Genomic DNA, 14,904 nt, shown 5'->3' with positions numbered 1-14,904 from the left:
TCTCTTGCTTAATAAAAGGAACTAATGAATTAATCTTCCTTAACCTTTCAAGCACTGTCTGCACAGCGATGGGGAGTGGTTTTCTGCCTCCTCTGCCAAATACTTTGTGTAGAGAGCAGATTAAGAAATGACCACTCTGAACAGGTATCAAAATTTTGAATCTAGATTCACTTTTCATAAGTCTCATTCAATGTGTTAAGCTAAAAAGAAGAGAATATAATTGCTCTGATATACTTTTTTTTTTTTCTGTAGAAACTGGCCAAAAGAGGCTCTACCCAGTACTTCACACAAACGCTTTCTGTTGTCTTTGCACAAGGGAATAAGGATTCTTTTCTCTTGTTTCATGACTAAAATAAAACCTGATTAAAAAAAAAAAAAAAAGAGCAAGGATTGTGCTATGAAAATAGAAATTTATATTCTCCTATTGTCAGTTCTGTTTTTTAGTGCAAAATGTCCCTAACATTGTATATGCAGCATATAAATAACCTGGCTCCTGGTACAAACAGTGTAAACATTGGATTTGCAGTGAGGAAGGACGACCCAAAAAAAGATTCTAACTGAGCTAAAATGATTATGCTTTGCTCTATTCATTGATTAAAAAGGTCTCTCCCTCACTAGATATCCAAATATTCCATGGAAAACAAAACAATTATTTCATGAGCATGATCTTTGTACAAGTATTACCTGGAATCACACTATGAAATCAGACCCTGGAGAAAGAGAATTACTGAATGCCCAAGTCACTGATTTCAGACATACTGGATGTATTTGGACACATTATCTGTACTGATAACTAAAAATTCCTGGTATACTGTTGGTTTAACATGTCAGATGATTGTACCCATGTCTTGCCAGGCTAAGCACCGTGGAGGACACTAGTATTAGGTTATGACGTATTAACAGCAAGATAATACTGAACTTGGGAACTTACTCAACATAATAAGTGCCATAAATGGGATCATCAATTTTCTCCCAGCCATATGGAAGCTCTGAAAAACAAAGAGTTATAATCTCTTTCAGTAAAGGTAGTACAGTATGCTAAGAATTCTAATAATGAAATAATGACTCTTTGCTGGGTGCTGAGGGAAATAACTTAATAGTCAAATTAGATACAATGACCAAAGCAAATGCCAAATCTTGAACATATACCATGGCAGCCACAAGTAGTAGTAACTTGAAAACTGGCATACAGACACAGATCTCATTAGTTGAACTACTTTATTGTTCCCAAAGCTGTGCCAGCCAACTGCTGTAGCACACCTTGTAGAACATCACTGCTGGAGGAAGAGAGGGTTTTATATTTTCCCAAACAGGTAAACGCAAAAAAGCACTTTGATTTATCTGCTTTTTTCTTTGCTAGGAATCCTGGAAGAGTTGATCTAGAAGTAATGAAAAGAGTTTGCCTCCTGTCATGTAAGCACAGTAGGTACACCTAAATGTTCCTGAGAAGTTTGTACTAGTTATCTCACTGTGATGGGAAGTCCACAGCTAACAGAGGAATCCTGTTCCAAAGCTTAGTTGTATTTCAGGGACATTGGAGTACATAGTAGAACATAGTAGAACAAACCAAAATAAAATATTATAGCATTTACTGCTAAAACTAATTATGCTTTGCAGAAATAGACATCTCGTATGTTGATACTAATTTTTTACTATCATTCTTACAATATTGTTAGCTTTGAAATCTTCACAAGTCCACATGCTGAACAGGATTTTTCAGGGTTATTCTGTCACTTCATAGGAATAAATGCAGCATAAGGTATTTAAGCAGGTAACGGGATCACAGAATGGTTAAGACTGGAAGAGACCTCTGGAGTTTGTCTAGCCGAAACCCTCTGCCCAAAGCAGGATCATCCAGAATAAGTTGCTCAGTACCATCTCCAGTCAGCTTTTTAATATCTCCAGGAGTGGAAACCCCACAACCTCTCTGGGCAATTTCTTCAAATGTTTGACCACCAACAGAGTAAAAAAAAGTAAATAATTCTTATATTTAAGCAGAATGTCCTGTATTTCAGTTTGTATCCCTTACCTCCTGACCTATCACTGAGCACCACTGAAAAGAGCCTGGTTCTGTCTCCCTTGCACCCTCTTTTCAGGTATTTATTTAGATTGATGAGATCCCCTTGAAGCTTCTCCTCTCTAGGCCCAACAGTCCCAGCTCGCTCATCCTTTTCTTGTAGAAGAGCTGTTCTAGTACCTTCATCATCTTAGTGGCTCTTCACTGGACTCTTTCCTGTTATATCCATATCTCTCTCATACTCAGAAGCCCAGAACTGGATCCAGAACTCTATCCATGTCTCACTAATGCTGAATAGAGGGGAAGGATCATCTCCCTGGATCTGCTGGCACTGCTCTATCAACTGCAGCCCAGGAAACTGTTGGCCTGCTTTGTTGCAAGGGCACATCACTATGTCATTGTCAACTCACTGAACATTAGAAAGCCCTGGTGTTACTCTTTCCAGACCTGCCCAGAACTTCAGCAAACTCTGTAGGAGATTGACCTTACTATGGTTCCTACAAAGTCCTGCATATCCTGAGGCAAGACTGTGGGATTTTCCAAGAGACAGCAGCTGGTGCACGTATCCTGTAGTGCCCCTACAGTAGATATCATTCCCAATGCATGCATGATGAATAAGGCTCCTTTTAATAGTTTTCTATGAGAAAAATCAAGCTTTTACATAACCTTATGACATAGAAATAATATAAACTATCAGTTTAAATACAGTAGGTACATCTTCTTTTCATGTAATCTTTCAAGGTGTTTTTCAGCTAATTAACTTCATGTTGCTTTCATATCTGGCCATACAAAATTACACTCCCTCAGAAAAAAGTGAGGCAGCCACCAGTAAATTCTGTCCACGCTTAAAAATGCACAGAAGCATGCACATATACAAATGTGAGACTTTCCCAATATATATTAAGAGATGGCATTTTTTCCCAGCAATCACATTAAAAACAGAAAGTAGGTATTTTGCCCAAATTTGAAAGTAGGTATCTTTCTGTAAATATATACACTTTCAAGTGCATGGATGCAGATGACATTTTATTTTACATATTTATGAAAATGTGAAACAACTTGAAGATTTACTATTAGCCTATTGACTTATTTTTTCTGAAGTAATGATGCCTAACTGTATTTATGAACTGACACAACTATTGAGAAGGCAAACGACAAATCCCATTTTCCAGTGTAAAAGTCTGTACAAATTTAATTAATTGGACATATTATGGAGAGCTGTCTTTTAAATGCATGGATTGAACCACTGATTATCTAACATCATAAAATAGTCATGGCTTCAGAAGAAAGGAAATAAAACTTACCTTCATGTAACACAATAGATAGGAACTCCACCTACAGCTATGTTTTAATTTCATTTTTCAATTTGTGATGTAGTCTGTAAGCTATGTTTAATTAAAATTCTGTATTGACCAGTAAAATGCAATTGCTAGACCACAACCCCCAAAACTGCTGCTCCCCCCTCAAAGTCTGACACATACGGTTGGTGGAGTGTACTTTACTACAAAGCTTCTGTTAGAAGAATCTTCTGCTACATTTGCTTTCAGGAGCACCGTGATTACTTTTTGTTACATTAAACAGTGGCACCTATTCCATCTTTCACTACTGGAATGAAAGATTACAGGACACACATACTTTAGTGCTTCATAAAATAGGAAACAAAGCCTTTGCCAAATGAGAGGTGAGGGCATTACAGTTTCTCTTTTTCATTTCACTGTGCCCAGTGAGCATCATTATGGGTGAGAGTTAACAGTACACATTTAGAAAAGAGAATTGCTATAAAACACGAGTAAAAGAGATTACTATTGGCCACCATGATTTGAATTGGAAGGGAGTAATAAATTACAGCATGCTCTGATATTAATTTCCTACTACTAGGATGCCAGTTCAATTTCTGCAACCAGTGGTTTTGTTTTTACTATTCTATAGGTGATGTCTTCATTTTCATGAGCTCAACACTTCTATCATTCATGTCTTTCAATTCTATTGACTTCTGGAGGACTTTTCTACATAGAAGGAAAAACAAGAATAATTTATTTTGAGTCTTCAATATCTGACGTATTCCCACAGACCTCCTCTTATCACTCAGTGAAGGGTCAGGAACATTTGTAATATCACCATTTAAAAATCAGTACTTGTACAGTATCTCGCAATGCTGGTACCACAGGTGGATGGAAAGGTGCTGGATAATCTGTACAGAATGTATGTATGTTCCAGTTTTCACTGGAGAGAGAGAAAGAAAAGAGAGAAAGAAGAAAAGAAAAGAAAAGAAAAGAAAAGAAAAGAAAAGAAAAGAAAAGAAAAGAAAAGAAAAGAAAAGAAAAGAAAAGAAAAGAAAAGAAAAGAAAAGAAAAGAAAAGAAAAGAAAAGAAAAGAAAAGAAAAGAAAAGAAAAGAAAAGAAAAGGAGGGAAGGAAGGAGGGAAGGAAGGAGGGAAGGAAGGAGGGAAGGAAGGAGGGAAGGAAGGAGGGAAGGAAGGAGGGAAGGAAGGAGGGAAGGAAGGAGGGAAGGAAGGAGGGAAGGAAGGAGGGAAGGAAGGAGGGAAGGAAGGAGGGAAGGAAGGAGGGAAGGAAGGAGGGAAGGAAGGAGGGAAGGAAGGAGGGAAGGAAGGAGGGAAGGAAGGAGGGAAGGAAGGAGGGAAGGAAGGAGGGAAGGAAGGAGGGAAGGAAGGAGGGAAGGAAGGAGGGAAGGAAGGAGGGAAGGAAGGAGGGAAGGAAGGAGGGAAGGAAGGAGGGAAGGAAGGAGGGAAGGAAGGAGGGAAGGAAGGAGGGAAGGAAGGAGGGAAGGAAGGAGGGAAGGAAGGAGGGAAGGAAGGAGGGAAGGAAGGAGGGAAGGAAGGAGGGAAGGAAGGAGGGAAGGAAGGAGGGAAGGAAGGAGGGAAGGAAGGAGGGAAGGAAGGAGGGAAGGAAGGAGGGAAGGAAGGAAGGAAGGAAGGAAGGAAGGAAGGAAGGAAGGAAGGAAGGAAGGAAGGAAGGAAGGAAGGAAGGAAGGAAGGAAGGAAGGAAGGAAGGAAGGAAGGAAGGAAGGAAGGAAGGAAGGAAGGAAGGAAGGAAGGAAGGAAGGAAGGAAGGAAGGAAGGAAGGAAGGAAGGAAGGAAGGAAGGAAGGAAGGAAGGAAGGAAGGAAGGAAGGAAGGAAGGAAGGAAGGAAGGAAGGAAGGAAGGAAGGAAGGAAGGAAGGAAGGAAGGAAGGAAGGAAGGAAGGAAGGAAGGAAGGAAGGAAGGAAGGAAGGAAGGAAGGAAGGAAGGAAGGAAGGAAGGAAGGAAGGAAGGAAGGAAGGAAGGAAGGAAGGAAGGAAGGAAGGAAGGAAGGAAGGAAGGAAGGAAGGAAGGAAGGAAGGAAGGAAGGAAGGAAGGAAGGAAGGAAGGAAGGAAGGAAGGAAGGAAGGAAGGAAGAAAGAAAGAAAGAAAGAAAGAAAGGAAGAAAGGAAGAAAGGAAGAAAGAAAGAAAGAAAGAAAGAAAGAAAGAAAGAAAGAAAGAAAGAAAGAAAGAAAGAAAGAAAGAAAGAAAGAAAGAAAGAAAGAAAGAAAGAAAGAAAGAAAGAAAGAAAGAAAGAAAGAAAGAAAGAAAGAAAGAAAGAAAGAAAGAAAGAAAGAAAGAAAGAAAGAAAGAAAGAAAGAAAGAAAGAAAGAAAGAAAGAAAGAAAGAAAGAAAGAAAGAAAGAAAGAAAGAAAGAAAGAAAGAAAGAAAGAAAGAAAGAAAGAAAGAAAGAAAGAAAGAAAGAAAGAAAGAAAGAAAGAAAGAAAGAAAGAAAGAAAGAAAGGAGAAAAGTCTAATATGAATTCAAGCAGGTCACTAATAATAAGTGGTAATGCCTTCTCATCACAGCCTGCTTATGCTAATGGTCCAGATGTTCTTATTCTGCCTTACGAAAGCTGTTGCATTTTAGAATGATTTTTGATGGTGCCACTTAACCTTCTCCAGGGATGAGGGAGTGCATTTTGGATCTCAGTGTGCCAAGATGAAAAAGCATATTATCAAACACAAAGATTAATTTTTCTGAAGTTTATGGAGTACTAACTGTGTTAAAGAGAGTCACAAAAACCTCTCAAGGTTTCAGAACAGCAGCCAGCACTGTGTCACTACCCCACTTGCAGGTGGAAAGAAACATGAGAGCATATTTCTTGAATTGGCTGTAATCAAAATATTTGTATAGTACAAAAGAATATAGTATGAGAGAGAAAAAGAAACTACAATGGCTGCTGTTATTGAAAATATTGTCAATAAGTATGCAGAAGTTGTGGAAGCCAGTATGAGTTGGATTTACCCGTCTTGTTAACACACAGGCACAATTCAGGAATCCTCTTCTAATCCATGTATGATCTTCTTCAGAAGTCACAGAATCACAGAATCTTAGGGGCTGGAAGGGACCTCGAGAGATAATCTAGTCCAACCCCCCTGCAAGAGCAGGGTCACCCAGAGCACATCACACAGGAATGTGTCCAGGGGGGTTTGAATGTCTCCAGAGAAGGAAACTCCACAACCTCTCTGGGAAGCCTGTTCCAGGGCTCTGTCACTCTCACGGGAAAGAAGATTTTTCTGATGTTTACGTGGAACCTCCTGTGTTCCAGTTTACACCCATTGCCCCATATCCTATCACTAGACATCACTGAAAAAAGCCTGGCTTCATCCTCCAGACACTCGCCCTTAACATATTTGTAAACATTGATGAGGTCGCCCCTCAGTCTCCTCTCTTCCAAGCTGAAGAGACCCAGCTTCCTCAGCCTTTCCTCATAAGGGAGATCATAGAATCATAGAATCTTAGGGGCTGGAAGGGACCTCGAGAGATCATCTAGTCCAACCCCCCTGCCAGAGCAGGGTCACCTAGAGTACATCACACAGGAACTCATCCAGGTGGGTTTTGAATGTCTCCAGTGAGGGAGACTCCACAACCTCCCTGGGCAGTCTGTTCCAGTGCTCTGTCACTCTCACAGTAAAAAAATTTTTTCGGATATTCACCTTGAACCTCCTATGCTCCAATTTACACCCATTACCCCTTGTCCTATCACTGGTCATCACCGAGAAAAGCCTAACTCCGTCCCCCTGACACTCACCCCTTACATATTTGTAAACATTGATGAGGTCACCCCTCAGTCTCCTTTTCTCCAAGCTAAAGAGACCCAGCTCCCTCAGCCTTTCCTCATAAGGGAGATGTTCCACTCCCTTAATCATCTTCGTAGCTCTGCGCTGGACTCTTTCGAGCAGTTCCCTGTCCTTTTTGAACTGAGGGGCCCAGAACTGGACACAATACTCCAGATGTGGCCTCACCAATGCAGAATAGAGGGGGAGGAGAACCTCTCTTGACCTACTAACCACACCCTTTCTAATGCACCCCAGGATGCCATTGGCCTTCTTGGCCACAAGGGCACATTGCTGGCTCATGGTCATCCTCCTGTCTACCAGGACCCCCAGGTCTCTTTCACCTACACTACTCTCCAGCAGTTCAGCCCCCAACCTGTACTGGGACATGGTGTTGTTCTTCCCCAAATGTAAAACTCTGCACTTCCCCTTGTTGAATTTCATCATGTTTCTCCCCGCCCAACTCTCCAACCTATCTAAGTCTCTCTGAATGGCAGCACAGCCTTCTGGTGTGTCAGCCACTCCTCCCAGCTTAGTGTCATCAGCAAACTTGCTGAGGGTACATTCTATACCCTCATCCAGGTCGTTGATGAAGATGTTGAACAACACCGGTCCCAGCACCGACCCTTGTGGGACTCCACTAGTAACACACCTCCAACCAGATTCTACCCCATTGACTACAACTCTCTGACTCCTTCCTTTCAACCAGTTCCTAATCCACCTCACTTCCTGGTCACCAAACCCATACCTGATCAACTTATCCACAAGGATGCTGTGGGAGACGGTGTCAAATGCTTTACTGAAATCAAGATAAACCACATCTACCGCTCTACCATCATCTATCCACCTAGTAATTTCCTCATAGAAGGCTATGAGGTTAGTCAAACATGATTTACCCTTGATAAAACCATGCTGACTGCTCTTGATGACCCCCATGTCCTTGATGTGCCTGGAGATAGTCACAAGAACAAGTTGTTCCATCACCTTTCCAGGGATGGAGGTGAGGCTGACCGGTCTATAGTTACCCGGGTCCTCCTTCTTGCCCTTCTTGTAGACTGGAGTGACATTTGCTATCCTCCAGTCCTCAGGCACCTCACCTGTTGCCCATGATTTACTGAAGATGATGGAGAGTGGCCTAGCAATGACCTCCGCCAGCTCCCTCAGCACCCTTGGGTGCATTCCATCTGGACCCATTGATTTATGGATGTCCAGATTACTCAACTGATCCCTAACCCAATCCTCATCTACCATGTCAAACTCTTCCTCTATCTTGACTTCTTCTGGGGCTATATGAATCTGGGGCTCATAGGGAGACCCTGCAGGAGTGAAGACAGAGGCAAAGAAGGCATTCAGCACCTCTGCCTTCTTTATATCCTCTGTCACCAGGGCTCCCACCTCCTATATTGCCTCTAGTGTTAGTTCTATCTGCAGTGTATTTGAAGAAACCCTTTCTATTGTCTTTGATCTCACTAGCAAGGTTATTTCCAAGGAGGCCTTAGCTTTCCTTATTGTCTCCCTACATCCTCTGACAACACTCCTATATTCCTCTCAAGTGGCCAGCCCCTCCTTCCATAATCCATAGATTCTCTTTTTCTACTTGAGTTTGCCCAGCAGTTCCTTGTTTAACAATGTGGGTCTCCTGGCTCCCTTACTTGAATTCCTACCCACTGGGATACTCTGATCCTGAGCTTGCAAGAAGTGGTCCTTTAATGTTGACCAACTATCTTGAGCCCCTTTAACATCCAGAACCCTGCCCCATGGGACTTCTCTCAACAATTGATTGAAGAGGCCAAAGTTGGCCCTGCAGAAGTCCAGGGTTCTGGTCCTGCTAGGTATTCTGTTCCTCCCACACAGGATCCTGAACTCCACCATCTCATGAGCACTGCAGCCAAGGCTGCCATTGACCATCACCGCTTCAACCAGACCATCTTTGTTGGTGAAAACAAGATCCAGCAGTGCTCCTCTCCTAGTTGGCTTATCCACCATTTGTATCAAGAAGTTATCATTGATGCATTGGAGGAACCTCCTAGACTGTGAATGGCTGCTTGTGTAGGCCTTCCAGCAAATATCTGGATAGTTAAAATCCCCCATGAGGACTAAGGCTTGTAGTTGCAAGGCTGCTTTCAGCTGCCTGTAGAAAGCCCCATCAACTCTCTTGTCCTGATCAGGAGGTCTGTAATAGACGCCCCCCCCACCCCCCCCAAGAAATTCCACTCATCAGTCTGTCTTTCTTTTATCTCTTGCTTTCTCTCTTCTCTTTTCTTAATCCCTGTTTCAAATTCAGTTTTGCCTTTTCAGGTCAGTTGCCTACTACAGAGGGTTTCCAATGAGCTGGGTTAAAAGTGACAAAATATGTGGCAACTCCACAGTGCAATGCAGTTGCATATTGTTTCAGTTTTTTTCAAAGACAGCCATTGAAAGTATTTACCTTCAAGTCCAAACCCATAGTCCTCACTGCATAGCTGACCAGAAAACCTTGCCTGCAATACCCTAAGGCACAGCACTCAGATTACCAAGCAGCAGATGCTGCTCTTGGGGTGCTGTGCGGCTCCTTCAAGAGTGGAAGGCTGGAGATGTCTGATTTGAGTGCTCTCTTTAGTGTGTGCCCACATTGCCAGGCTGATACATAAAACTGATGTGGTAGTTGCACTGCTGTTCCTGAATCCTTCTGTTTAAGGTTGCCATAAGAAAAGAGAGGATAACATTACTCACTGAAAATCAGTATTTAACCCACTATCCACATACCTTCTGCTAGGTCACATATCTGCCTAACATCTGGAAGTTCCAAAAAACAACAAAAAAGTAAATAGGTATATGTTGTGGTAAAATCCTTTATACTGCCTCAACAGGTTCCTCCACTAGCTATGCTTCTAATGTCATGACCTAAGCTGGAAAATGCAATTACTAACAGATTTCTCCATGCTAGTGTACAAATCAAAAGCTGCAGGGGAAAATAGATCAAAAAATGAGAAATTGTATTGTTCACTGTCTCAGTGAAAATAAAGGCAGGATGGATAACCCTACCTCCACAGCAACATTCACTCTTTCTGTCATGGAAGATGTGGAAAATGTAGGGAATACACCAACTGCAAGTCAAGCCATCGAATCATTAGGTTGGAAAAGATCCATGTAAACACAATTTTAATTAAACTCGTGTTCAACTGCCATTCTTACAGTAGCAAATTTCACAAAGTCAGGACTGTTTACGTTCTGTCTGTAATCACAAACCATTCATGTGCAATTTATTCTCATGAATAAAATGACATTATGCATATTTTCTTCTTGTGCAATTGAAACAAATGTCTAAGTAACATTCACATCTGATAAACACATCTTCTTCCTTCTGTGCAGCTCATTGTGACATGCAACATTCTTAATTGGGCAGAACATAATTACTAAATACTACTATTAATTCAATAATATTTTCTCCCAGTATTGTTACCAAGTGAAATATTGCCATTAGTATGGATATTTTTTCACAGAGTTGTGCTTGATTCCTCTGACATGCAGAGGAGTGAAACATTCAAGCACAAATACAGGCTGAGAATGGATCGAAAACAGTCCAGAGGAGAAGAACTTGGGAGTGTTGGCTGATAAGAAGTTCAACATGAGCTGACAATGTGTGCTTGCAGCCCAGAAAGCCACTGTGTGCTGGGCTGCATCAAGTGTGGCCAGCAGGTCAAAGGAGGTGATTCTCCCCCTTTACTCAGCTCTCCTAATACTCCACCTAGCATGGTGTGTCCAATTCTAGAGCCCCCAACGTAAGAAGGACATGGAGCACCTCTCCTGTGAAGACAGGCTGGGAAAGTTGGGGCTGTTCAGCCTGAAGAAGAGAAGGCCCCGGGAGGACCTCATAGTGGCCTTTCAGTACCTGAAGGGGGCCTACTGGAAAGCTGGGGGGACACTTTCTTCAAGGGTTTGTAGCAAAAGGACAACGGGTAATGGGTCAAAACTGAAAGAGGGTAGATTTGGATTAGACATCAGGAGGAGATGCTTTAGTGGGAGGGTGGTGAGACACTGGAACAGATTGCCCAGGGAAATTGTGGAAGGCCCCTCGCAGGAAATGCTCAAGGCCAGGCTGGATGGGGCTCTGAGCAATCCGATCTAGTGGGAGGTGCCCCTGCCCATGCAAGGGGGTTTGAACTAGATGATCTTTAAGGGCCCATCCAAACCAAACCATTCTATGATTCTATATTTCTTTAATCTAACCAAGATTCGCATTAAGACAAGGAAAAGCACGAACTGAATTACTGACGTTTAATGATCAAAAAAGAGTTCATAAAGAGTTTGTTAGCCATTTAAAAAAAAAAAAAAGGCAATTAAAAGGAAATTAGGGGCAAAATCACCTTATATTTTGATAATTTTGTTAGGTAGGCAGTGCCTGAAATTAGTTCCTTAACAAAGCCTTAAGAACTCAGTTCTTAATAGTTTGCAATAGCTGAAGCTGGTCTGAGTACTCTCCATGGACCTTTTCAAGAGAAAAGTTAGAGTTGCCATTTAAAGATTCCACACAAACTACAAACTCTTGTTTTCAGTGTACTCAGAAATAACAGATTGAAGGAAAGAAGAAATACTCACTGAAAACATTTATTATTAAAACTTCTTAAAAAATGAAATCATAGCATCTTGTCTTGTTCTCTCTCCTTACTCATGTTGTTTGTGCTGGGTATGTGGTTTATAGCGCAGAATGTTTGGGGAGACAGAAGCTTCAACCAGCTCCTTGTTGATCTCAAAACTTTCACTAAAGTGACTTGTGTTTTGCTGGGGAAATAGAGACCACTCAACACCAAAAAAATCTAATTTTTTAGATACAAGTTCTTGCCCAGAAGACTGGATATAATGCATCAAGTTTCCATGGTATAATTAAGCAGTTCCTTACCTTCCCATAATACTTTGGAATACTTTTCTGAATTCTGTGTTAATTACATATTATCTTATTTTCAATACAATAAAGGCTACATCCAGAGTCACTGAAACCTTTGTCCTCATAGCTCCTAACTTTAAACTACTTAATGTGAGCACTGCTAGGAGTGAAGACTCATCAGGATGAATCTCAGTGAACATGTGTCAGCTGGAGAAGCTCAGCCCATGCCCTGGCTTTAGGTTACTCCCAGGCTTGCTGAGGAGCTGCGACAGCATTGCTGGCTGGTTTGAAGTTCAGACCTGCACATAAAAGAGATTGTCACAGGTACACTACTTTTATGAGCAGAAAAGGAGCCCCCAGGTACTTCAACTGTACTCTGCATTATCAATTTGTATTCCTGATGTTCAGCAGATTTGCTGCATGCCACGTGCAGCTCCAATGTGAAAGATTCTGCCTTTGAAACTGATTTTATTAACACAGCTTTTTAATGCTATATTCTTTAGCCTTTGAAGAAAACAGACTGAAAAGAAACATTCTTTTTGATCTTTTAGATGTTCAAATCTTTCAGTGCTTGTACCTCATTACTGACTGTATCAACTCAGCCTTGTTACAAACCAGTGTTTTTTACCTAATAACTGCCGGATCTCATGAAGTCAGGCTTTTCTTCTGTTTGCTTTTCAGACTCTTAATTTATTTATATTATTTCCTTTGCTGTTAAAAGTTTAACAACATACTCTGTGAATTTACAGAGTTACTGACTTTACTGTTATTATATAACCTAAAACCTGCAATTTGGCTGCTGACCTAAAATGCCCCATAAAAGCATGTAGCTACTAATAGGGCAGGCTAGATCTCATAGGAGGCAACTAGATATTATGTTACTAGTATCTCAAACTCGTTTATAGACTTCAACATATTTTAGTTAGTTTTCACCTCTTAACCTCTGGTACAACAAAGATAAAAAGCCTATTATTCTGTAAGAAAACCAAATGACACCTTTTAAGGCTATTTTCAGCGCCAAACTTTGCTAAAGGGGAAGCATGATTATCCCCAGTCTCTCCTCATGAGGCAGTGCTCCTGTCCCTCACCATCCTGGTGGATGTTTGCTGAAATCAGTCCACTTTTGACTCTGTTGCCTCTTTCAGACAAAGTTAACTTTGCAGATGACGCCAGGTGAAACAGTCAATGTGGTCAAGGGCAAGGCTGCCCTTGAGGCATCTAGTCAGCCTGGAGGAATGCGCCAGCAGAAACTTTGCTAAATTCAACAAGGATAAATGCCAAGTCCTGCACCTGGGCAGGAAGAAAATCTTACAACAATACAGGTTAGTGGGCCACCAATCCACCCATCCCACAGGAGAGCTCTACACTGTTCCTCTACACAAAAGACAACTCCTTTTTTCATCTCCCATAACTGTCTTCCCTAGTGAAGCAGATTATTTTACCTTGTTTTTGACTCATTTGAAAAATAACAACACTGAGGTTTAATTAAAATTTCAATGAATATTAGAAAACATTTGTTACACTACTTCATTTTTCTCACTGGGCCTTGAGAATCTCAAGTCAATGTTTAAAAATAAAGCACACAGCACAATGCTTTCTGTTTTTCTCAGTTCTGCCTTGTTATTACACCAAATGGCAATTACTTGATTTTATGTGACAGGGCAGTAAGACAAATGGATAGACATATTATAAAAAGAGATGGGAAAATGTAGCATCTATAGAGATAATGAAAGAAAAACAGCCAAGAACTACTTTGTATGCTTACAATGAAATTATTATCTGTGGGTGGTCCACAAATAAAAAGCTATTCTGCCCAGCCTGTAAAATTGCATAGGTGTATTACTCATTTCTGATGAGCTGCAATTGCCTCAGAAGCATCAGATACAGGCCTTGGATAGAAATCTCTGAGCAGAGTAAATAAACTAGTGCTCTGATTGAGCACCAGACATTTTACATTCCTAAATTTATTTCCAAGGGTCAATGAAGCTCTATGCAATCAGACAGTAGAATCCTCGTCAAGGTAGTTCCTACACAATCTGTTTCTATGACTACCAAGCTTTTTAATAATATGTTTTCACAGTTCTGAAGAGAAGCTGGATATAAGTAAAGCAGATACATGACTTGTTTAAATAGTATTTGATGAAATAGATAAATCAATACAATTGATGGGAAGATTACACTGCATTTTGGAAAATTCAGGTTAACACTGCAGCTTCTGAGGCAGCAATTATTGATTTATACTAGTGAAAATAGATTAGAATCTGGTTTTGTTTCTTCAGTTACTTCATTGGCTTTTCTAGGGTGAGAACTTTAAAAGTCGTCTCTTTTATTCTTGCTTTGCTGCACAATAGATAAAAATCTGCTTTACTTGCATGTAACTTCAGAAACTTCATGTCATAACTTATTCATCATTGTGTGTTAGTTATATTTATGAGGACAGTCAAATTGAGTCACTCCACACTTTAAACATAATGTTAAAAAACTCTTGGCATTTGAACAACAAGGAAATATGTATGAATTCAGAAGCTTGTTTTTCTGTATTTCAATTGTAATGCCATCTGCGAAAACCCTCTCTCAGTATGGTTCTGTGAGACCATCAGAAAGGAACTGTGCATGAGAAACAGGTGTGTAGTCCTTTGTTTATCTATCAGACACATTTTGTTTGCATTTGTAAGGGCACTTCGCAAATATAGTGTCCAATTAATGAACCAGTTTGTGACAATGACAAAATAATCAGGTTCCTAAGTCAATTTTCCTTCAGGAGTTTTGACCGTATGGGACAACAATAAGAGAGCTAAGATCTGTTCATGTTTTCTTCATTTTTTAATGTTCAGTGATATTGGTATGTAACTAACACGTTACAGGAAAAACAACAACAAAAAAAAGAAGGCAAGGTAGTACTTTCATGTTCATAGTAATTTATATTTTCATTTTTATGCTCAGGAA

At 40.7% G+C, this 14,904-nt stretch overlaps 1 protein-coding gene across 2 annotated transcripts in view; it reads right to left on the bottom strand.

Moving 5' to 3' along the window:
- MAGI2 (membrane associated guanylate kinase, WW and PDZ domain containing 2) overlaps positions 1-14,904 on the bottom strand; it is a 746,179-nt gene that overhangs the window by 157,892 nt on the left and 573,383 nt on the right. For both annotated transcript variants that reach the window (XM_010001790.1, XM_010001791.1), the window contains exon 7: positions 932-989. In XM_010001790.1, the coding sequence (XP_010000092.1) occupies positions 932-989 (58 nt within the window). The remainder of the gene's footprint in view (positions 1-931; positions 990-14,904) is intronic.

The sequence above is a fragment of the Chaetura pelagica genome, unplaced genomic scaffold (genome assembly GCF_000747805.2).
Source record: "Chaetura pelagica isolate M959 unplaced genomic scaffold, ChaPel_1.0 scaffold137, whole genome shotgun sequence".
Classification (NCBI taxonomy): domain Eukaryota; kingdom Metazoa; phylum Chordata; class Aves; order Apodiformes; family Apodidae; genus Chaetura; species Chaetura pelagica.
This window is presented reverse-complemented; position numbering and strand designations above follow the sequence as displayed.